At 32.0% G+C, this 25,587-nt stretch overlaps 1 protein-coding gene across 3 annotated transcripts in view; it reads left to right on the top strand.

Moving 5' to 3' along the window:
• Window positions 1-25,587, top strand: part of RPS6KA6 (ribosomal protein S6 kinase A6) — a gene marked incomplete at both ends in the record, with an annotated part of 175,961 nt that overhangs the window by 119,014 nt on the left and 31,360 nt on the right. For all 3 annotated transcript variants that reach the window (XM_082610162.1, XM_082610160.1, XM_082610161.1), the window contains 9 exons: window positions 71-129; window positions 1,825-1,927; window positions 2,547-2,677; window positions 3,123-3,245; window positions 3,776-3,865; window positions 5,053-5,211; window positions 7,627-7,788; window positions 12,452-12,528; window positions 14,342-14,459. In XM_082610162.1, coding sequence (XP_082466288.1) covers window positions 71-129; window positions 1,825-1,927; window positions 2,547-2,677; window positions 3,123-3,245; window positions 3,776-3,865; window positions 5,053-5,211; window positions 7,627-7,788; window positions 12,452-12,528; window positions 14,342-14,459 — 1,022 coding nt within the window. The remainder of the gene's footprint in view (window positions 1-70; window positions 130-1,824; window positions 1,928-2,546; window positions 2,678-3,122; window positions 3,246-3,775; window positions 3,866-5,052; window positions 5,212-7,626; window positions 7,789-12,451; window positions 12,529-14,341; window positions 14,460-25,587) is intronic.

The following is a 25,587-nucleotide window of genomic DNA, read 5'->3' as shown; positions in this document are numbered from 1 at the left end:
ATAGCCTGGAAGCCAGGTAAGCAGATTAAAAAAAATCAGACTGGTAAAAACATTCTTTCCATTTTTATAGGTTCAGAAGGAGTTGATGAAATCAAAAGACACCTTTTTTTTGCAAATATTGACTGGAATGTAAGTTCAGTAGAAAGTTCGTTACTGAGTACCTTTAATAAAGCAAAATCTCAAGAGTAAATGGTAATATATGGACTTTGCTCATAAACTTAATCCATTTGTTTTATGTTTAGTATGAGATTTTATTTACAGGTGTAGCATTTCATGCAATTACCTTGAACCAGTAGATGTGTGGATGATATGTAGTAAAATTTGTTGCTAATTTGTCTTACCTGTTAAATATGGTTAATATTCTCCCCTATTCTAGGTTGGGGAATGTGGGGGAAAGAAGAGAAAGGAGAAGGGGGATGAATCATCGGACAGATTCTTATAGAAAAATGAATTCTAAAGAATCTAAGATGTTACTTAATTTCAAATGGTTCTTTGTCATGTATTAGAACAAATTAAATTTGTTAAGAAGTGAAAATCTTTGTATATAGGTATTTTACTAAATTTTGAGAGAACATGAAAACAGAAACATTGTGAAGTTCTGCAAAGTCATGTATTAGTTTTTTTTTTAAGTTGCAACTCCCAGACTAATGAGCTTTTCTTAGAAAATCTCACTTTTTCTTGTTGTTTACAACACAGCTTTATGTATTTTATGTACTATTAATCATCATAGGTAAGTTTTTTTGATTATTTAGTTCTGGCACTGGTATTGAAAATTATCCCAAAAGAAAAAGTGTCTCTTTTGATTTCTAAGGCAGAGGTAGAGAGCCACTATTCACTGACCAAATTATTATTTCTTCTGGCTTGTAGAACAGGTTTCAGAAGTTAGCATTTGATTTATTGTTTATAGTTGTAAAACTGCAACACATTAATAGTATTAATAACCTGTAAGGCCACACAGTGAACATACTGCATGGGAGTCTGCCCTTTGTCATATCTGTGTGCATCCCTCTTTCGGTGTCCTTGCATTCCCTTGTCATTTTTTTTTTTCTAATGCTTCTCTGCTCTTCCTTTTTCTTTAACTAGAAAAAAACTAGAAATTATTTTTCCATTATTTTATATCTAAACAGTTTGTTTATTCCTCTTAAATAATAAAAGAGTAGAATGTGTACATATTTAAATAAATGAAAATTACTTTAAAGTAATCCTCTATTAATTTTCCCTCACTGTGAGCTTTTAAAAAAGTAGATTTCCAAAAAACAGTTATGTTGTAAGATATTTTATATGTCTTTCAAAAACATAAATTTTAGGAAGTTAGATTGTTAGACAAGTTTAAATTTTTGAATTCCATAAAAAGAGCTCTAAACAGTGCATCTAATGCATATTTTTATGTGAAAACAAAATAGGTATAATACATATTTCTTGGAGATAGACTAATTAATAATTTTGATATCCTAGAATGTTATTAGTTATTTCTGCATGGTAACATTGTGATATGTTCTGTATGGTTATTTTACCAGTGAGAATTCAAGTCAGTTTTTGAAATCCAAAACTGAACAGAATTATTCCTCGTGAATGCGACCTGTGGCATTGCTGCTGTGTTTCTTGGTCTCATTTGGTTCTGTACATTATCTCTCAAGTTTAGATGATACACAGAATTTGGTTAACAGGTTAGAATTTAGAATTTGGTTAACAGGTATCTGAAGCCTTTTGAAATTTCATTTATGAAATTGTGAGTCTTCTGTTAAGGACTGTGAATATCATGTTCTGCTTTAATAATTTTTCAAGTATTAATACGTTTCTGTGTTATTCTGTTATTTCTTCTAGAAATTATATAAGAGAGAAGTTCAGCCTCCTTTCAAACCGGCTTCTGGAAAACCAGATGATACTTTTTGTTTTGATCCTGAATTTACTGCAAAAACACCTAAAGGTAATGCATGTTTATGTGTAACATCTGGGCTTTTATTCTGTTAGATGGTTAAAAAAGTAAACTAGATTCTTAGGTAAAAACTAAAAGAATTGTAAGTTTGCAGAGGGTGTGTAAGTGTGGATCCTATATACAGCACTGCTTGGACACTTTTCAAGTAGAGGCTTTACACGGGAAATATTTACTAGGGAAGCAGAGACTAGAGCAAAGGGTGAACATTTTCCTTTTTTCTTACTTTAAAAGTTTTTTGGCATGCTAATGCATTAGAGGATGGGAGTAAGAGGTAAGATATGAGATATATCACTCTGACTCTTATAGTTTAGAATTTAATGAGGTTTACTTTTATTGGCATCTGTTTCATACATTCATTCAACAAATATTGAATACCTACTATGTACTAAGCAGTGACGGTGCAGAAGTGAACAGAGCAGATAAAAATTATAATCTACATGGAGCTTGCATAATAGTATGGGGAAACAGATAATATAAAATAAATCAAATACCTAATATAGTATGTCTGATGATAACATTTAATGGTTTCCTTTATATTCAAAGAAATGTTGACATTTCATATCATAAAATTCTGTGTAGTTCTAATTAAACATAATTATTTGGACATTAGATTCTCCTGGTTTGCCAGCTAGTGCTAATGCTCATCAACTCTTCAAAGGATTCAGCTTTGTTGCAACTTCTATTGCAGAAGAATATAAAATCACTCCGATAACAAGTGCAAATGTATTACCAATTGTTCAGGTAAATTCCACTTAGATTATTCAGATTAGGGATAATTATTTCTTTCAGTTATTGCTAATGGATTTACAGTGATTGTTAAATGATTTTAACTGCTTCATTTATCTCTGTATAATGAATTAAAGATGTCTCCATATGTTTTGGAAAAAAACAGACAGTAATAACCTTTAATTATATTTATGTATTTATGTGATCTCTTTTGGCAAGAAAATGTAATGGGTGGTGTATTAGCTAGTTGATTTAATTATTGTATTGGCTTTGGGGATCTAGAAAGTCTACAATTTAGGATCAGTTCAGAATCTGTGTAAACCATTTATAAATACTGATAAAACTTCTCTAGAATTATTCTTGATTTTAAAAGATTTAAGAAGAATGTATACTTAGGAGAGAAGATAAAAATGTGAAACCATATCATTTTCTTTTGTATTTTACTTTTTAACACAAACAGATAAATGGAAATGCTGCACAATTTGGTGAAGCATATGAATTGAAAGAGGATATTGGTGTTGGCTCCTATTCTGTTTGCAAACGATGCATATATACTGCTACCAACATGGAATTTGCAGTGAAGGTATTGTCTCTGAGGCTAACTTTTTTGTTGTTTGTTTTATATGTGTAAGTTAAATTGCAGGTTAACTGACCGATAGTTTTTCAGTGGAGCAAGTGGAGAAAGCAAAGATAAAATGATGAGGAAAACCTCTTAAGACTTAATATTTTCATTTTGAATTTCTTTCCAAGACTTTATTTTGTTCAATAAAAAAAAGACTTTATTTTGGAGGAACAGTGTGTTTCATGAATGTCTTGCTTTTGAATAATTTTATTTTAATGTATATTAAGATTGAGCAATTGTGACAATTACTGTCACATTTGGATCAAATTATCAGTATAATTTTAGTTAGATGGAATATAATGTTGAAGAAAGTGCTCTGCTTTTTATTGTTTCAGTTATAGGAAAATTTTAAATATTAAAATAATGTGAGACACACATTACTCTTGAGTTTTATTATTTGCTTGAAAATATAACCAAATTGAAATTATGTCGTTCATTTTTAGACAAATAAAATATTTTTCCTCTGAGATTTTTCTTGTCTTATTTCTTAGATCATTGACAAAAGTAAAAGAGACCCCTCAGAAGAAATTGAAATTTTGATGCGCTATGGACAACACCCTAACATTATCACTTTAAAGGATGTAAGTATCTAAAATCTCTGTATCAGCTAAGTTAATGAAGTTATGACTTAGCACTTTATTTTCTTATTGAAACTTTTCATGTCCATGGTATGTTTACTTTCATGCCACAAAATCTTAAGACTCTTAAATTTGCCACTTCAGTTCTTTTTCCCCCTATGATTTTACACTACTACCCTTCTTATAAAACGTCAGAAAGGAACTATGATGGTTGGTAAATGAGAGTGTCCTGATTACTTGAATGTATTCTAGATGTTAGCTACTTAACATTATCACCAGCAACATTTATTATTCTCTAGTACTACAAGTATAGAAGATACAGGAGATTGGGAATCTGCCAAATTCTAGGATATTTTACTTTCTTGATTGTACAGCAATTGGCTGTAGCACTGTGGAGTGTTGCTTGGCTGAAATAGTATTAGACTACTTTTTTTAAAGTGAACATATGACTCATATTAATAGATGTTACTGAATGCTGACTTTTTATGTAAAGAAAATAATGCTCTTTCCTCTGTAGAAAAGGCAGACAAATAAACCATCACCTTGATCAGTTTGCTTCAGATAATATAATATGCATTTTGAATTATAATCCTTAAATAGTATTTTATATATATGTAAGTGTATGTATGTGTGTGGATAGATAGATATATGTCTACACATATGTGTTTGTATGTGTAGATGTAGATATCACATGCTCTGAATAAAAGGGTGTACATATTTTTAATATATTCTCCTTGATATGGTATTTGAAGTCAACAAATATTGAAGACACCAAGTCAGATAAAAGACTATGGGGAAGATATTTTAAAAAAAAACAAATAATATATTTACTTCCAGAAGGAAGCTTACTATCATTAAGGAAGGAAAGTGCCTATAATATAGTAACAAAATGAGACAGATGCCATTTGAGAGGCACAAAGTTCTATTTTTCCATTTATATTATTTGATGAAGTATAACAGAAAACTTCAAAAGTTAATATAATTATATGTTTAACATGGTCTCACAGAATGGTGTAAGAGTCCATTTAGCCAGTTTAACCTTCAGTAGAGCCTGCACTATATTAATACTAAAGGAATAATATATATTTTTTAACACTAGAGGGTCATTAGAAAAGCAAAGTAAATATAATTTAAAACATTTCAGAATTATAATTATAAATAATATCATTTAAAAATATGTTCTTTTTTAGGTTTATGATGATGGTAGATATGTTTACCTTGTTACGGATTTGATGAAAGGAGGAGAGCTACTTGACCGTATTCTCAAACAAAAATGTTTTTCAGAACGGGAAGCTAGAGATGTACTGTTTATAATAACTAACACAGTTGACTATCTTCATTGTCAAGGAGTAAGTTGTAATTATATTCTACCTTTTAATTCTGGGGCTTATATCTTCACAAAATAATATATAGGATATGACACCTAAAATGAATTACTTTTTCTATCATGTATTTTTATACAGAATAGCATAATAAAATTCATAATGTAGTGAAGGTTATAGAATTAGGAAATTGGCTAATACCTTATTAATTTTCTTCACTCTACTTGTTAGCCCTAATTTAATAGCATATTAGTTTTAAAAGTGGTTTGAATTATATAAATATATCTAACCTTGACTTTTAAATTATTAAACCTAATCAAACTTAAAAGTGAAACATAAAAAAGTTATCCAAGGACATGTTGTGAATATTATTCAAATTATACTATGCCTAACATATAAAGTTCTGGCAAGACTGCATATCTTGATTGTTACCAGCCCCTCCCCCAATACAGTAAGAAATTTGGATTCTAAACATTTGAAGTATTACTATATTGAAATTTCTAGTGGAGGTGCAGGCCTGTTATTTTGCTTCCTATCTCTTCATAAAGAAAGCAAATGAACTGAGTTATCAAAACAAGGTCACTTTTATTATATATATAGCTAAACAAGAAAACAAAGTCACAAATAATTTAAAAATGTAAGTTTGAATAGTTGTAGCAGTAGATATGTACCCACTTACGTATAAACAATAAAACAATGAACGACTCAGAAATGACATAATGAAAATTCTACAGGGACCAGAACTCATTTTTGAGTGTGGTTTTATAGAGTACATTTTCAGCATTTTGAAATGTAAATTGTATAATGCTAAAGGAGTAGTTCTATAATAATTTACTTCCTTGATTGTCTTTATCAACACACTCTAAAATAAAGGATGGCCAGAATTTTTGAGAAGAAAATGATAAACATCTTTTCTTTTGTTTATTATTTTATAAACTAAACAATACATCAATTAAGTAAATTAATGACAGACATGTGTTGAGCATTTCTACATGCCAGACATTGTAAAAGGTATTGCAGATTCAACCATGGGTTTTAGTCGTGATCCTTGTCTTGAAAGACCTTTTAATGTAGTAAACTACTGATTAAAAATAGGACTAGATTGAATGAAGTGGATAGTGTATCAGAAAGAAAATCATCACATAGAGAATTTCAGAATATTTTCTATTTCTAGCATTTCATTTGGTTCTTACTGTTTCTGTTTTTCTGCCGAGTTTTCATGCATTGAAAGCATTTTGTTTTACTTCACTGAAGATAGTTATAATAGCTATTTTATTTTTTTTTATTTCTCTTATATTTATTTAGTCTTGTGAATTTTGGACAAAGGCATTTTGATGAGCTATAATTGACATATAACATTGTGTACATTTAAGGTATACATGTTGATTTGGGACATTTATATACTACAGTATGATTACCACCATAGCATTACCTAGCGCATCTATCATATCACAATAATAGCCACTTTAAAATGCTTGCTGTTAGGTCCAACATGGTTTATATTGGAGATGGAATTGATTTTCTTTTTTCTTGAAACTGTGTTCCATTTTTTGGGGGGAGGGGTTATTTGTATATCAGATAATTTTGGATTGTGTACTGCACATTTGTGTATTAACTTATGGAGATTTATTATATTCTGTTACTTTTCTCCAGTGATTATTTTGTTTTGTTTTGTTTTGTTTTGTTTTCTGTGGGTAATTTTCTTAGCAGGGTTTGTGCTGAAAACACTGCTTTTTGAGCAGCAGCTGTGGTCTCTGTCTATATCTTTTGTCTTTATGAATTACTTTGAGCCTCCTCTACACATTTTTGATTCAAGGGTCAGTTTTGGCTCTTTCCCTTACTGTATTCCTCCAAGCAGCATTCATGGCTTCCCAGCATTTCTTTTCTGGTCCTCCAGGTCAGAAAGACAGTGGCCTTTTCTTCATGTCTTTACTACCACAGTGTGCCCTAGGGGCTGTACTAAGCTCTAGGCTGAAAGCCACTGATATGGGAAACTACTCATGCAGCTTCCTCCTTCAACCAAGTATGTACTCCCCACCAGAGTCTTGTCTCCTTTTGCTCATTCCCCAGTACCTTCAAGGTGGTTGATTTTTCTACTCAGGTTTTATAGTTGTTTACTATAAAACAACTATAGTAAGGGGAGGGGTTATTGAGTAGGGTCTTAGTCCATTATATCTACAAGTGGAACTGATAATTGAGTTTTGAGATTAGAAGTGGTTAACAAAACTGGTGGCTTGATAAAAACTGGCACATCTGTCTGATAGAGATAATTTTGTCTGTGTACTTCAGGTTGTCAGGGCCATCATGGTTTGAGAAAGTATCATTTTCAAAATGTTATTATTGAGACATTTCCTTTTCCTGGAAATATATTAACTTACAATGTTTTATTCCACAGATATTTAGTTAGCTGTAGAAATATAAAGCTTTTTTTTAATGTTCAAGGTTGTTCATCGTGATCTTAAACCCAGTAATATTTTATACATGGATGAATCAGCCAACGCAGACTCCATTAGAATCTGTGATTTTGGGTTTGCAAAACAACTTCGAGGAGAAAATGGACTTCTCTTAACTCCATGCTACACTGCAAACTTTGTGGCACCTGAGGTATTCTTTAAAACTTCAATATTTGCCTTTCATTCTTTTCCTTTAGTTAAATGTATTTGATATCATGTATATGTTATGGTAGGTAGGTAAAAACTGAGTTATCTTGTCCTTTCCCAGCTATAAAGCTCTTTAAGTCATTGAATTCTGATAACTCCCAATATAAATATTCAGACCAATAACTAGCATCTGAAACCAACCTGAATGTAATAATCAGATTATTCTATTCTGTTGGGTTACATAGTGGTTTCAGAATCATATATTTTTAGAGCAGGGCAGAGAGTGAAGATAACCTCACCTTAAACATATTAAATATTCTAAAGGAGGAAACTGAGGTTCAAAGTACATAATATCAGCATTCACTGAGTAACAAAGCCAGGATAGACTTTCAGATATTTTGGTTTGTGCTGAACATGAGGTGATTTATATTGTTTAGCATTATACATAACATGGGCAATGTCATCCCTGATTATCTTTAAGATCTTCTAATTCATGGAGAAAGCAGCTTCACAAGGTTTTTTATAAGAAGTAGGGTTTTTCTTGGCAAATAACATTCATATGTAGATCTTAGAGAGAAGAGACAGGAAAGGTGATGATGTGGAAATCAAGGAGTGCACGTTTCACATTTGGCAAGCTCCAGCAGTCTGTCAGTTCTGGTAATGGGGATGGGAGCTTTGACAGTAGCAATTCCCACAGCAGTGAAAGTATGGGTGATGAAAAATGAATCAGGGATGGCATTGGTCATATAGATTCTTTATAAGTTTTCTTTGTAAAAGTCAAGAACTCTTCTTATATGTTATGAATAATGCTAAGTCATATGAATTATCAGATGTTTAACACAAATCAAAATACACAGATATCCTCAAGTTAGAAAAATTGAATTTTCTAAGTGAGAAGAAGAATAAAATAATTTGAGGATGAATTCCTATCTCATGTGCATTTTTTTTTATTTTTTTGCATTAAATACTAGTCCTTTATGGATAATATTGCACATCAGATATAATACAAGATACAGCATATTTCTTGTGTTGAAATATCAACAAATCTGTATTTTAATGTAGCTATTAGAAAAAAAAATTCTAGTGATGAAAATAGAAACATAGAATAGGAAAATAACTTTGTATTAGTGAAAAGTTCCCATGTTAAAATTTATTAAATCTTCCTTTAAGATGTTAATGTTGAGGAAGAAGTATAACACCTGCTTTACAGGGTTTTTATGATAAGATTTGCCCTGTAAAAATTATGTATGTATGCAGAGAATGTGCTTTAATCTATATTTTAATTATATTCATAGAATAATTAATGTACACATTTTTATCACATTAAAATATATAGAAACTGTATTTCCCACAACAAAAATTGGGATGCATGCATGATCCAAGAAGGGGTTATTGTACTGTCCCCAGGTGTAAGAGATATATTAGACATTTAAAAAAAAAAAAAAAAAAAAAAGCTTTTCTAGGGCATTTTAATGGTTTTATAGAATAGGAAGAGAGAAGTTTGAGATTAAGGCTCTTCTGTTAAATATAGGGTTACTGTATATTTCTCATTTCATTAAAATGAAAAATATACAGTATGTCTGTGTTTAGATTAATGGTTAGGTAAACATTTTTAGATTAATGGCTAGGTAAATATTTTCAAATGAGTACAAATCTGCAGAGTAGAATACAGCCCATTGATGCTTTTTATCCTAACAGACTTCCATTGTAGTAAGACACTCTCACCATTGTAGTAGTGAAGGTTTTCAGGTGGGCACGTGGAGACCACTTGTCTGTAACTAATACCTCTAGTGTCTGAACTACGTTTGGCTAGGTTAGTATTTGTATTTTCAAAATGCTTTGAAAAGTTTTATTATCAAGAGCTGAAGCCTCTGCTAGCAATCAATGCATATTTGTAAATTGTTATAAAGGAAAAACAGGTTTGGGGTAAGATTTGTTTCTAAAATTTAAGTCCCCTTCAAAAATTATTAGTGAAGTGTATGAAATGCATTATCTTTTAAACTAGAATCAGAAAGATTCAAGTATCCATGCAGATATTTGAATAAATAATAGCATTTATGAGTATAAATTCATTATTTCATCACAGTTCATTAAAAGCCCTTATTTGCGAAAAGAGAAACTAATTAGTAGTACAATTTCAGCTGAACAATAAGGAATATTCATTCACTTTTTTGATATGCATCAATTCAGTCAACCTCTTAAGGCTAGTTTACTTAAAAGATGTGTTTTGTACTATACCTATGTCACAAAAATTAATGTATCTCAAAAAATATTTATTCTTTTATAAAAGCAAATCTATCATATTATTCAACTGACATTTAATGTCTACTGAGGTCTAAGAATGATCCTGAAGTAAAGGAATTTACAATATATTGGATGGATGCTATGCCTGCAACTCTTTTAAAAAAGTAAATGTGAAATTACCCTGCTTTGCTCTGGCTTTAGGCTGTCATATGTTTTGCTCCAAATATGAATTTATCTGAATGAGAATCTCTGTATATGTTACATTTTGAGGATTTGGGAAGCCAAATGAGAGAGAAAGTAAAGTCATTAACTACTTTAATTCTGACTTCTATCTTCTTTGTATTTAACTTGATGCAAGTAAGAAGGTATGAAAGACGTTACTTTCTACATTGTACTCTTTCATTCATCCCGCTACCTTGCCTTGTTTTTTTATGGCTGTATGTTCTTACTATTAATAGGACATTGAGACCTATTCTAGAACAAAAGTAGACTGCCTCTTCTTTACACATACAAAATGGGTTTAAGTGTGTGGTAAAGCTAAACCAAGTTTTTCATGGTTGACCCTAATTAGATTAAGCAATATGATCCCTCCAGTGCATTTCTTCTCATTAACTCTGAAGGTTTTGGGAGTATGAAATACCTATAGCTGACTCACTGATTAACCCTTGCCTGTCCAACTAGTTCACTAAGCAGTCCCTCAGCCTTGGCTTTGCATTGGATCATCTGGGAACCTTTAAACATATTGTTCTAAGGGAACCAGGGAAAACATGGTGATGCCCAGAACTGCAAGGAATGATGAGAGGGCTTCCCTGGTGGCACAGTGGCTAAGAATACTCCTGCCGATGCAGGGGACATGGGTTCGAGCCCTGGTCCGGGAAGATCCAACATGCCGCAGAGCAACTAAGCCTGTGCACCACAACTACTGAACCTGTGCTCTAGAGCCTGTGATCCACAACTACTGAAGCCCACAAGCCACAACTACTGAAGCCCACGTGCCTAGAGCCCATACTCCACAACAAGAGAAGCCACTGCAATGAGAAGCCCGTGCACCACAATGAAGAGTAGCCCCCACTCGCCGCAACTAGAGAAAGCCCGCACACAGCAACAAAGACCCAATGCAGCCAAGAATAATAAATAAATTAAATAAATAAATTTATTTTTTAAAAAAGGAAGTTATGAGAAAAGGAAAGAGATAAGGGAAAATAGCAGGAGAAGTTTATGGTTCACTAGAGGATGCCAGGTTAGGCTTATCGTGATGTGAATTGTTTAGCTCTACCTCATTATTTATTAGGGCCTTTGTAGTCTCCACTTGTGTTATTTACATAAGCCAGTTAAATAGGTATTTTGATAGCCTATTCAGCTTCCTAAGTTTGAAGATACGTGTGTTCTTATAAATACACTTTGGCTATGAAAAACAACATTATATCTTGAATTTTAAGTTAGTTAGATACTTATTATTCAAGTCTGGCCATTGTCAAAGCTAAACATTAATATGTTTAGCCTTTTATAAATGAAATGCCCATTCTGGTGGTTATACAATCCCCAGTGTTAATGTATTAATAATGTTTCTATTTTTTTCCTATGTCTAAAGGCTTTAGCAGTGGACTTGTTTTTCTAAATGTAAAAAAAGGCCTCATTTCACCTCAAACTAGCTATTAACTTCACAGAGAATATTCACATGAATATATAATAAATATGTTATTTGATTTTTATTAATACTAGTCCCAAAAGAAAAAAAACTACCTAAATTATTATATGAAAAATTAACGAAACCATTCAGAATTTATCAAATGTGTGTTTGTGATCCAGAAATATACTGATTTTTTTAAGACATGAGCCTTGTATGTAAAATATAAATTAATCTTGCTTTCATAAGATTATATATTATCTTACCACCTCTTGTGTAGTAAGGAGACAATTATCATAGATATGAAAATCACAGACACTAGAGTAAGAATGCCTGCTCCACCACTCACTAGTTTTGTGATATTGGGCAAATTACTTAACATTTACGTCAGTTTCCTCTTCTTCAAAATGGAAGTAATATCTATCTCATAGAGTCAGTGTCAGGGTTAAAAGACAGTACTCTGTGTAGAATATATTAAGCTCTCTGTACCTATTATTTTAAATTTTGATGTATCTGGATTTCCTGAGAGGAGGAGTGAAAGCTCATTGAGGTCAGGGATCATATCTTAAAAGGTTGTTTTTTTGTATCACTCATGTTGCTTAATCACGTTAATAGCCACTTATTGAATGCTTGTTAATTGCAGAAGACTTTCCCTTTAACATTGTGAATCTATTTTTGAAAAGATTAAAATGAGCTAAATTGTGAACATTTGTGAGATTATTAGAAGCACAACTTTCTTTTAGATGAGAAAACTGAGTTTATACTGAGTAGTACCAAATGAGTATTTCTTTCTCAGGTTCTTATGCAACAAGGCTATGATGCTGCTTGTGATATTTGGAGTCTGGGAGTCCTTTTTTACACAATGTTGGCTGGGTAAGAAATTTATATACTCAAATTAATTCACATCATTATTTGAATTTCACCTGTATATTTTCATCTAGAAAGAGCACAGATGAAAATAACCTTAAGGAAAATGCTATCAACATTTCAAAATATTATATGTTATGTACTTATAAAATTAAGAAACATAAGGTAAGGTGTTTAAGGAGGCATTATTTAGATATATAATTAAAGGATTGTTCAATTAGAACTAAAACTTCTAAAATAAAGCATATATTTTTATTTTGATATTTTACATTTGAGTGCATTACTTTTTGAAAATGTTTACTTGAGCATAAAATAATTTCATGGTTCAGCAGGTGCTTACCCACTGAACTTGCTGATGTTAATTTTTTTTAAGTACTTGAATTTTGATTCTCTTGGCAATAGAGATTTAGTAAGATTGAGCTTTATAACAAAGCTAAATAAAGTACTAACAATACTAAACTACAGAAGCATGCACAGCTGCCTTCTCTTAAAAGGATAAAGAAATACTAAAAAATGTAACTATTGGATTGTGTTAATATTGTTAATTTATAAATAATACAAGTGCTGTTTTACTCTTAATAATGAGTAGCACTTTTATTTAGGAGTAAAAATGTGTAGCTGTAGATAAAGGCTAGGTTTAGCAAAGTCTAATGTGTAGAATGGAATTTGAAGAATTATAATATAATTACAATGTACTTAGGTGTGAGTTTTTAAAGAAGCCATTTAGTATAATTAAATATGCTTGACATAGCAGGGGCTTTATAAAGATAAGTTATGAAAATGGTGACTCTAAATTATTTATTGGCTTGGTGATAATCACATGTCAGTATATTCCACGTACTTTTAGATATATGCAAAATACTTATAGACCACAGCAAGTGCTAAAATTAAGGTTAGCTCAAGTTTGCTTGTGAACAGCAATCAGCAGTATTGGTTTCAAACCATGGGATATGATTTCTAGATAGCTGTTTTCAAATATTTACTTTATGATTAAACAAAACATTTTGTGTGTGTGCATATGTATGTGTGTTTATCTCAACTTAATGGTTACATGAGGGAATTAACACATTATCATATTAAGACATCTACTTCAAACTTTTTAACCATAAGTCTTTCTGTTCCCAAATTTGAATACCATTTTTAGTTCCATTTGTTACAATGGTATAAAACTGATCACTTTTTGTCACTCTATAATTATTTTTTAAACTATTTTAACTTCATACAATGTATTTTGTCTTCCTGTCTGTAAATATTGATCCATGTAATAATTTTAATGGCTATAGAGGATTTTTCTGTTACATTGATATAAATATTTAACCAGTTTTTCATAAACATTAATTAAAACTATTGTTAACTTGTTTTCACTGATAATATTGATAAAATGCTAACGAATAAATTTGAGCCAATTCAATAACTATATTATGAATATATAAAATTAACAATTTCTTCATAGTAGGTATATTTGGTTTGCTAACTTATGCCTGTGAGAATATAAAATGTGCATGTTTCATTCTGGTCTGATTTTCAGAATGTAGAGCTACATAAAAAGCTACCTTTATTTTATTTTACATTGATTAACTGATCAAAGGCAAAAAAGAAGATTAATGTAGGCAAGACTCTTCATTTTATTAAATAATTCATTAGGATTAAGTTTATTGTTTGAAATGTAAAATTTGATATGAACAGTAAAGGGAAATTTTAGGTGGTATTCTTAATTTGCTATAGTAAATATATTCTTGTAGTTCTATACTCATCACTTTCAATTAATTTAATGTATATGTTAGGCCCTTATGTATACTTAAATCTTTTTTATTAATAGCTACACTCCATTTGCTAATGGCCCCAATGATACTCCTGAAGAGATACTGCTGCGTATAGGCAATGGAAAGTTCTCTTTGAGTGGTGGAGACTGGGACAGTATTTCAGATGGAGCAAAGGTATAAATTATAAATGTTTTGTTTTGTTGAATTACTGTTAATTCCTGAAATCTTTAAGTTATAGCCTAGTCTGCATTTGCAGAGTATCTGATGGTGTTTTATGTCATTATTTGTTTTTAAACCACAGTATTTGTTTTTAAGTCAACTCACATATATGTGTGGATTGAAGAAGACAAAGGCTGAATTTTTTTTTTTTTTTTTTGCCATGCTTCTGGGACACATTTCTCTCTTATCAGTTCATATGTGATCAGGGAATATAAACCACTTCCAGTATTAACCAAAACCAAAAATATAAATCTACTGAGGAAAAATACATAAAGCCAACTAAAATTGATTTCTGCATTTAGTATGTTTTTACACATCATATCTTCTTTATTACAGACATTGACTAGTGATTATGTAGGTGATTTTTATAATGTTAACTTATTCTTAGAGAATATACAAACTTTTTATCAGTTGTGCCTAAATATTTACGATTGATGGCTAAGAGCTGTTCAATAGAAATGTTCAATATGCAAGCCACGTATGTAATTTTAAAATTTCTAGTAGTCACATTAAAAACAAAAGAAACAGGCAAAATTAATATTAATAATATATTTTATTTAAACTGGTATATCCAAAATATTTTAACATCTAATCAATATTTTAAAAATTAGTGACATTTTACATTCTTTTTTCATACTAATTTTTCAAATTCTGGTGTGTATTTTATACTTATAGCCTGTCTGAATTTGGACATACCTACATTTTAAAAGTGTTTAATAGCCACAGGTGGCTAGTGGCTGTCATTATTAGTGAAGTTTCAAAGTAACTGGCCTTACTTAGTTTAGGGAAAAAATAATAGGTCAAGGCTTGAATTCTTACATTTATGGTCTAAAAATTTTAAGTTTTAAAACAACAACCCAAAGTTGTCAGCATGTGGTTTATAGGGCCCTAAAGCTTTTAAGCTACATTTTGCAGTAGAAAACATTTTAAGACAAAAGGATTTCCTTGTATTTAATATCTGCTAATGACAAAACCTTATTATCTCATGGACATTAGCTAATCTGTAGGATACATTATGGAGTAAAACTTGTATCCTGATCACTGTAGAATAAAACAATCAGGAATTTGATTATCATTACCTTTTAAACATTAGAAACACAAGGAGGGGATTGTGTTTGGATCTTAGTCATAACACAAGTGTGCTGTGTGGTGTAGTAAAAGGAACACCTGATTGGAAGCCAAGAGAACTGAGTGCTAGTTTTTGATCTACTAACTAGCTGCTTCAGTTTGCTCATCTGTAAAATTTGGGGATTAAGTTCTCCCTTTGGTTCCTTCCAATTCCAGAATTCCATTTCTATGCAATTTGGTTTATTTATAATTTGTCAGATTTCCCTTTATAAAGTGATTGAAACTACTAATCTTATTCATTAAATATATGTGTTTTCTAGTCAGCCAGGCCATGCGTCAAATGGGAACATATGTATATGTATAACTGATTCACTTTGTTATAAAGCAGAAACTAACACACCATTGTAAAGCAATTATACTCCAATAAAGATGTAAAAAAAAAAAAAGTACATTTTCCCAAGGAACATTTCCAATGTTTAAAGCTATACACATGATACTCTTGTGTTCCTCTAAAAAATAATAATAATAACTAGCAACAGTGAATCTAATGCTGAAATAGAGATTTATATGCCACTTGTGCTTAGATTTTTGGTTTTCCATGTTCTGTGTGTTTTATGTTTGTGTCTGTGTAGTGCTTAAGGAATAATAGATATCAAAATTCAGTTTTATTCTTGCCTCATTTAGTCTGATATTCTGGAGAAATTAACAGAAAAATATATTGGGGGATGTTGAAATATTTCACAAGGTCTTTCATGTATTCCCTTTTTATGGATTAAATTACTTTAGTTCTGTCTATGGAATTTTTCGGAAAATGGTGGCAGATTACTGAGCAAATGAGCTATATGAAGTTAAAAAAATCTGTACATTTTAACAATTCGATAATTTCTTGTCTGTTTTAAATTAGTAATGGAGGTAAACTATTGTTCAGTTACCCATAACCCCTTATACTAGTTCCCTTTAGTTGGGAGAACTGTAACATTTACTGTCACCTCATGACAATTGTTTTACTCAATTATAGTTCCTTATAAGTTGTTTTTCCCTTTCCACTGCTTTTCTTGACATTGGTGAGTGTCACTATCAGAAGCATATAGAAAATGATTCTGTTTGCCTCCTGTCCATGCACAGTTCCTAGAATTTGTTCATTCAGTTAAATGGGGTGGGGGTGGGGGTGATAGTGGAAGTCATGTTAGCTTTGTGTGTCTTATTGCTACAATAGTTTCAGCATTGAGAACCTTGACATTGCTGCTTCCCTTTTGTTAAACAGTGGGGAAAAGGAGAAGAATCTGATAAACAAAACAAAAGTAGAAGAGGCAAGAGAGTAATGAAATTTTCATGGTGTCACAATATATTAAAAATAAACACAGTAATACTTGATTAATTAGAAGGCATTTCTATCTAAATTTTACAATAATTTAAGTAAGTAAAATGTCACTTATTTCAGCGACATGCACCCTTGACCAAAAAAAGAATTGTGCAGTAGAAGTTTTTATAGGACAGTTATTTGTGGCTTCCTCCCTTGCCTTCTTTAAAAAGAGCAACTTGTGCTTTTCCTCAACTGCATTCCTATTACTGCTTTGTATGTACTTTTGTCAGAATATTAGTACTTAATCACTTTCTCCCTGGTTATATATTCATTTGTACGCATTTTTATTTTTCCCACTCAGGGAGCTTTAAATGTCATATTCACTTTTGCATTTCCTATCATTCCTAGCATAATAAATACTTAATTGAATACTCTTTTCACAAGCTATTTAATCTTTTCAAGTATACCTTGCATTGTTAATTTACACTCTAAGCTTTTTTTTTGTCCAATATAGAAATATAAATATTTTCCTATTGTGAATGGCTATAAATTTGAAATAAGTGGTCAGGTTTTTGGGGTTTTTTTTTATTAATCAATATAATGCCAATTTATAATAACACCAAGTTCTCATTATATGTGGGTCATTTCTTGAGCACTCTGAACTATTACACTGACATACAGTACCTGCCCACTCCCATGCCAACATTACACTAGTTTTATTTTAAAAGTCACGTTATTGCATAAATAAGTCTCCACACCTTATCACTACCACATCTTCTTCTTCCTCTTCAAAATTGTCTTGGCTGTTTTGGTTCTTTTTTTTTTTTTCTTTTTATACAGCAGGTTCTTATTAGTCATCAATTTTATACACATCAGTGTATACATATCAATCCCAATCGCCCAATTAATCACACCACCACCCCCAGCCCCCTGCAACTTTCCCCCTTTGGTGTCCATGCATTTGTTCTCTACATCTGTGTCTCAACTTCTCCCCTGTAAACCGGTTCATCTGTATCATTTCTCTAGGTTCTACATATCTGCGTTAATATACAATATTTGTTCTCTTTCTGACTTACTTCACTCTGTATGACAGTTTCTAAATCCATCCACGTCTCAACAAATGACCCAATTTCATTCCTTTTTATGGCTGAGTAATATTCCATTGTATACATGTACCACTGTGAAATTTGAAATAAGTGGTCAGGTTTTATTTAAATATTTATTTTCCATTTTGGCTTGAAGTTGCTTTTAAGTGAAGTCTTTTGTTCATGTATTTAAAAGTCATAGATTTCTAGAGCTAGGTGGGATCTGGTCCATCATTTTGCGGATAGATAAACCAAGGTGTGCAGAATTTATTTTGTCCATGGTCATACACTGAATGGCATAGCTGGAATTGATTTTCAGTCCAGTACTCTTTTCAGTCTACCACATGTTAGGGAAGACGTTCTGGAGGAAGAAAGGCTTGATTAGCTTGGATTATGTGGATGGAATGGGGAAGAAAGAGGTCTATAACCCTTTAAGGCTCAGAGGAAAGGTGTTATCATTCATCTACTTCTTGCTTATAATATAGAAATTAAGTATACCAAAGCTTTTTACTTGTTACTTAATCTATATTGAACAGCAGCTTTACAGTTAAAACACTATATTGAAATGTAAGAGTGGACACTATAAAACTCTTAGAGGAAAACATAAGCAGAACACTCTTTGACATAAATTTCAGCAAGATCTTTTTTGATCCACCTCCTAGAGTAATGAAACTAAAAACAAAAATAAACAAGTGGGATCTAATTAAACTTAAAAGCTTTTGCACAGCAAAGGAAACCATAAACAAAGCAAAAAGACAGCCTTCAGAATGGGAAAAAATATTGGCAAATGGAGCAGCCAACAAGGGATTAATCTCCAAAATATATGAACAGCTCATGCAGCTCAATATCAAAAAAACAAACAACCCAATCAAAAAGTGGGTGGAAGATCTAAATTGACATTTCTACAAAGAAGACATGCAGGTGGCAAAAAAAGCCCATAAAATGATGCTCAACATCACAAATTATTAGAGAAGTGCAAATCAAAACTGCAATGAGGTATCACCTCACACCAGTCAGAATGGCCATCATTAAAAAATCTACAAACAATAAATGGTGGAGAGGGTGTGGAGAAAAGGGAACCCTCCTACACTGTTGGTGGGAATGTAAATTGGTACAGCCACTATGGAGAACAGTATGGAGATTCTTTAAAAAACTAGAAATAGAGCTACCATATGACCCAGCAATCCCCACTCCTGGGCATATACCCAGACAAAACCATAATTCAAAATGATAGATGCACCCCCAGTGTTCATTGCAGCACTATTTACAATAACCAGGACATGGTAGCAACCTAAATGTCCATCAACAGAGGGATGGATAAAGAATATGTGTACATATATGCAACGGAATATTACTCAGCCATAAAAAAGAACAAAATAATGCCAACTGCAGCAACATGGATGGACCTAGAGATTATCATACTGAGTGAAGTAAGTCAGAGAAAGACAAATATCATATGATATAACTTATATGTGGAATCTAAAACAAAGGGTACAAATAAACTTATTTACAAAATAGAAGTAGAGTCACAGATGTAGAAAACAAACTTATGGTTACCAGGAGATAAGGGGTGGAGGGGATGACCTGGGAGATTGGGATTGACATATACACACTACTATATGTAAAATAGATAACTAATAAGAGCCTGCTGTACAACACAAGGAATTCTACTCAATACTCTGTAATGACCTATATGGGAAAAGAATGTAAAAGAAAAAAAGATTGGATATATGATGGATGTATAACTGATTCACTTTGCTGTACACCTGAAACTAACACAACATTGTAAATCAACTATACTCCAATACAAATTTAAAACAAAACCAAAAACACTGTACTGAAATACTTCTAGAACTTCTAGTACTATAACTTTCAAACACCTTGTGCCAAATAATACTAGAAAAAGACTACAATGTCTAAACAAAGCTAGAGAAATGCACTAGCAAATTCAATAATTAGAATTATATTCTTATTTAATTGTGAGGGATAATTTGTTGTTACCTGTAATCAGGGCAGAAAGTGTTACTTATGTATGGAACTCAGTCTTTTATACTGAGGAAGTATGAATTGTAATACATTTGACCAAATTAAAATGCTTGCAGTATAATTAGTAATAACTGCAGTGAAAATAATGGTTTTTCTCAGTCACGTGATTAAATTTGAAATAGAAGTGATGAAATATTAATCAGTAGTTTCCAAGCTTTAATGAATTTGCCATCTGAGTACTGTGAGAAGAATAGGAAAATTGTTATTCTCCCGTATTAGTGTTTGTTCAAAGAATTTAGAGTTTTGCTGACTTTTACTTAAAATGGATATTAAAAAAAATAGGAACTATTTAAGTCTAGATTAGATTAAGTTAATTGTTTTAATTAGTAATGGCTTTCTTCCGACTAGATTATCTAACTAAATACCCAGTGATTGTATATAAGTGATCATTCTTGTCATAGCTCAGTATCTTTTCTTAAAACTGGCCAACACTACTATATCTACTTTGAAAAAAGTGGAAAATTATTCATACTGTAGGGACAGATTTTTGTGCACTGTGGGTGAGCTCATTTTCCTCTTAGCTATCAAGAAAATTCAGTGAATATTACCTAAGATAATGACACATTTGCTTTTTCATCTGTCATCCATCCTCTCGTCATTCTGTCAAGGAGATTTTACTGCTTATTTTTCAAGGAGGTTAAAAAGAAGTAAGATAGATTGAGCCCTATTAAAACTACTTCAATTCTTCTAGGTCCTTGTTAACTGTTGCTTGCATTTTGTCTATTCTATTTCCAAGATTTTGGATCTGGGAAATAGAATCTTGGATCATCTTTACCATCATTATTCTGAATTCTTTTTCAGGTAGACTGCCTATTACCTCTTCATTTGTTAGATCTGGTGGGTTTTTATCTTGCTCCTTCTCCTGCTGTGTGTTTTTCTGTCTTCTCATTTTGCTTATGTTACTGTGTTTGGGGTCTCCTTTTTGCAGGCTGCCGGTTTGTAGTTCCCGTTGTTTTTGGTGTCTGTCCCCAGTGGCTAAGGTTGGTTTAGTGGGTTGTGTAGGCTTCCTGGTGGAGGGCACTAGTGCCTGTGTTCTGGTGGATGAGGCTGGATCTTGTCTTTCTGGTGGGCAGGTCCACGTCTGGTGGTGTGTTTTGGGGTGTCTGTGGACTTTCCCATTTTGGATAACAAATTGTATGGCCATCTTAGCTTTAACTGTCCTTAATTTCAGTTAAATTTTTTTCAGTGAATATATAATAAAGCAATATTGTTGAACTTTATTATGAAAAACTGATTTTTTTTTCTGAAACAAATTTTGATATTTTTCATGAATGATTACTTAGTGCTATAACATTGAGCACTTATTGTGTGTATTTGACAGTTATTACTTTAGAAAGAAAGCAGCAATTAATTATGTAAAGTTCAGACATCAATATTGAGTTTAATAGGGAAGATTGAGAGGTAGTATAGTTTAGTACTTATGAGCCAGACTCTGACTGACTGCCTGGATGCCTATCCTTACGTGCTAGTTATGTGTTACATACTTAAAAGCTATGTGACCTAGGGAATGGTGCTTAACCTCTTTGTGCCTTAGTTTTCACATCTGTAAAGTGAAGAGAGTTAATAGTACCTACTTCAGGGTTGTTATGAAGATAAAACAGGTTAATAAATGCAGCACATAGTCATAATAAGTGTTCAGTTAGTGTTAGCTAATATCATTAAGAATGTATAAAGCACTTTGATGATCAAATGTTAATCTTTGAAATTCTCATTAGCAATAAAAACCCTCATGAGTGAAATTAAAGCCATAGTAGTATATTTCAATATTTGTATAGGCCCATCTAACAAAATTATTTTTCATTCTCTAACCATCACTACCTGTACCTTTCAGTAAACCCTCAGAATCCACAGGAAAGTACAAAAGCTCAAATAAGGTTTAATGAGGAGCAGAGTAGTGCTAAATTTTAGTATGTATGGTTAATTTTTATGTTGAAACATACTTTGGTAAGTGGGAGTAGAGGAACCTATTCTTTTGGGCTAGACCATTGATTTTTTAAAAAAAAACTTTACTGAGGTGTGCTACACAACAAAATGAATATATAATTTAATGTCATGACATATTTACACACCAATGAAACCATCACCAAATCAAGATAATAAACATATGCATCACCCCTAAAAGCTTCCTCATGTTCCTTTATAATCCTTCCCTCCTGCCTCACATCCTGAACTCACAATCCCCCGCCCCTCACTCCCTGGCAACCAAGGACCTACTGTCTGATGCTACGGGTTAGCTTACATTTTCTTGAAATGATTATAAATGGAATCATATAGTGTATACTCTTTTTTGTCTCTTTCTCTCATAATTATTTTGAGATTCATCCATGTTGTTGGAGTGTATCAATAGTTTGTTACTTTACATCACTGAATAATATCCGTTGTATGGATACACAACAGTTTGTCCATTTACCTGTTGATGGACATTTGGGTTGTTGGCAGTTTTGTGATATTCCAGTAAAGCTGCAGTGAGTATCCATTTGAAAGTGTTTACATGGATGCATGCCTTTCATTTTTGTATAAATACTCAGGAGTAGAATGATTGGATCATATATTTAACTTTTTAAGAAACCACCAAACTGTTTTTCAGTTCCTGTACCATTTTACATTCCCACCAGCAGTGTATGAGAGTTTTAGTTCTTCCATATCCTTGCCAATAATTGATTTGTTTTTTGTTTGTTTGTTTGTTTGTTTTCTTCTTTGGCCATGCAGCATGTAGGATCTTAGTTCCCCAACCATGGTTTGAACCTGAGCCCACTGCATTGGAAGTGCAGATTCTTAACCACTGGATCACCAGGGAAGTCCCCACCAACACTTGATAATGATCATTCTTTTTTTAATTTTAGCTATTTAAAAATGTATGTAATGGTATCTCATATTATTTTAATTTGCACTTCCCTAGTAACTAACAATGTTGAGCATTTTTCATGTGCTTACTTGCCATCCATTTATCTTCTTTGAATTGCCCATTGACATCTTTTACCCCCATTTTTTATTTTGGTCACTTTTTTATTATTGAGTTTTGAGAGTTCCTAATATAGTCTAGATATAAGTCCTTTATCAGAGCTATGCCTTGCAAATATTTTCCCTCAGTCTATAAATTGTCATTTAATTCTCTTAATTGTTTCTAATGTTGATAAAGACAGTATTTCATTTTTATTTTCTTCTCTGCAGCATGTTTTTGGTGTTATAACTAAGAAATCTTTGCCTTGCCCCAAATTTCAAGTGTTTTCCCCTGTGTTTTCTTTTAGAAGTTTTATAGTTTTAGGTTTTTTCTTTAGATCTATGATACATTTTGATTCAGTATTTGTTTTTGGTGCAATATATGGTTCAAAACTAATTTTTCTATACAGACACCTGATTATTCCACCAACATTTGTTGAAAATACTATCAATTCTCTGCGGAATTACATTTCTATCTTGATCAAAAATCAGCTGCCTAAATATGCCTGGTTCTATTTATATAATGTAAGTCCCCTACATACGAACGAGTTCTGTTCCATGAGCACGTTCATAAGTCCAGTTTGTTCGTAAGTCCAACAAAGTTAGCATAGGTACCCAACTATCACAATTGGCTATATAGTACTGTACTGTAATAGCTTTATAATATTTTCACACAAATGATACATAAAAAATGAACAAACAAAAAATAAAACATTTTTAATTGTACAGTACCTTGAAAAGTACAGTAGTACAGTACAACAGCTGGCATACAGGGCATTGGCATTCAGTGAAAAGACAAGAAAGGTTACTGACTGGAGGAAGGAGAGGAGGTGGGAGATGGTAGAGCTGAAGGATCATCAGCAGTAGGAAACGGAGGGAAAGCTGCAATTTCACTCATGCCTGACGTTGATGGCACAGGTTCTGGTTCCTTGCTGGATTCAATTTTATCTACCCTCTAGAAAAAATGATCCAGTGATGTCTTGGTAGTAGCTCTTTTTTTCTCGTCATAAATGACACAGCAATGGATTGCATTCTCAACGGCTGTTGCAACTTTCGTGTACCATTCTACATTCAGATCCTGTGCCTCAGAAACTAACAGTGCCTCCTCAAATAAAGAAAATCCCCTTGTTATTTCCTGTGTCGTGAATCTCTTTGATTCTTCAGTTACTTCTTCTTTCTATTATCTCTCTTTGTCCTTTCTCTGGGCTTTCAATTCCTGGCGCTTCTTAGCAGTACCAGCTACATCACCACTGCTTTTATGCTTACTTCCAGACATCCTGGGCTTGAAATAAAGATACTGTACTACTGTACTCTATAGAGTACTGTACAGTAAAGTACACAAAAGCACAGCCACTTGTACATGGTTGGACATGCAAATGCATGTTCGCATCTTTGAAAGTTCTCAACTTAAAGGTTTGTATGTGGGGGGCTTACTGTACTTTCTATTCTGTTCCATTAACCTGTTTGTCTGTCTTTACTCCATTACCACACTGCCTTCATTACTGTTTCTTTATAATTAAGTTTTGAAATTATATACTGCTAGTCATCCAACCTTTTTCTACTTATTCAGAGTTGTTTTGAACTGGGTCCTTTGCATTTCTTTATGAATTTTAGAGTCAGCTTTTCAGTTTCCACCAAAAAAGGGTACTAGGATTTTGACTGAGATGGGGTTGGATCTATAAGTCAATTGGGGGATAATTGACATTTTAACAACACTGAGTCTTCTGATCCATGAACATGGTATCTCTTTCCAATTCGTTAAACCTTCTTTAATTTCATCAATGTTCTATCGTTGTCAATGTACAGATCTTACACATCTTTTATTGTGTATTTCACCTGTTTCCTATTTTTCATGCTATCGTAAATGGCATTGTTTATAATTTCATGTTCCAATTTTTTTTTTGCTGCTAGTATGTAGAAATACAATTGTTTTTTATATTGAACTTGTATACTACAACTTTGATAAAATGATATTCTAGTATCTTTTTGTAGATTTCATCAGTTTTTCAACATAGACAATCATGTCATTCATGAATAAAGAGTTTTAATTATTTCTCATATGGATGTATTTTATTTATTTTCAATGACTAGAACTTGCAGTATAGTGTTACAGAAGTGAAAAGGATGGATAACCTTATTTTGTTCCTGGTCTTGAGGGAAATCTTTCATTTTTTTTTACTGTTAAGTATGATGTTGGCTGTGATTTTACATAGATGCTTTTAATTAGGTTGTGGAAGTTCCATTCTGTTCCCAGTGTGATGAACATTTTTCTTAGGGATGTATGTTGGATTTTTTCAAATTCTGTTTGTATATCTGTTGAGGTAAACCACATGTTTTTTGTTTTGTTTTGTTTTTTATTATAACATTTATAATTACATTGATTTTCAATTGTTAAACTAATCTTGTATCCCCAGGATAAACACTTCATCATGATATGTTATCCTTTTTATATGTACATATAACTGAATTTGATTTGCTAAATTTTTGTTCACAAGTTTTATATTATGTTGATGAGGGATTTTGGTTTGTGGATTTCTTGTACTATCTTTCTGGTTTTGGTATTAGGGTAAAAATGACCTCATTAAATGAGTTGGGAAACATTACCTCTTCTTCAGTTTTCTGGAAGAATTATTTAGAATTG

Source organism: Mesoplodon mirus (genome assembly GCF_964341445.2).
Source record: "Mesoplodon mirus genome assembly, chromosome: X".
Taxonomy (NCBI): Eukaryota; Metazoa; Chordata; class Mammalia; order Artiodactyla; family Ziphiidae; genus Mesoplodon; species Mesoplodon mirus.
The sequence above is the reverse complement of the archived record's forward strand: the minus strand, read 5'-3'. Positions and strand labels throughout refer to the sequence as shown.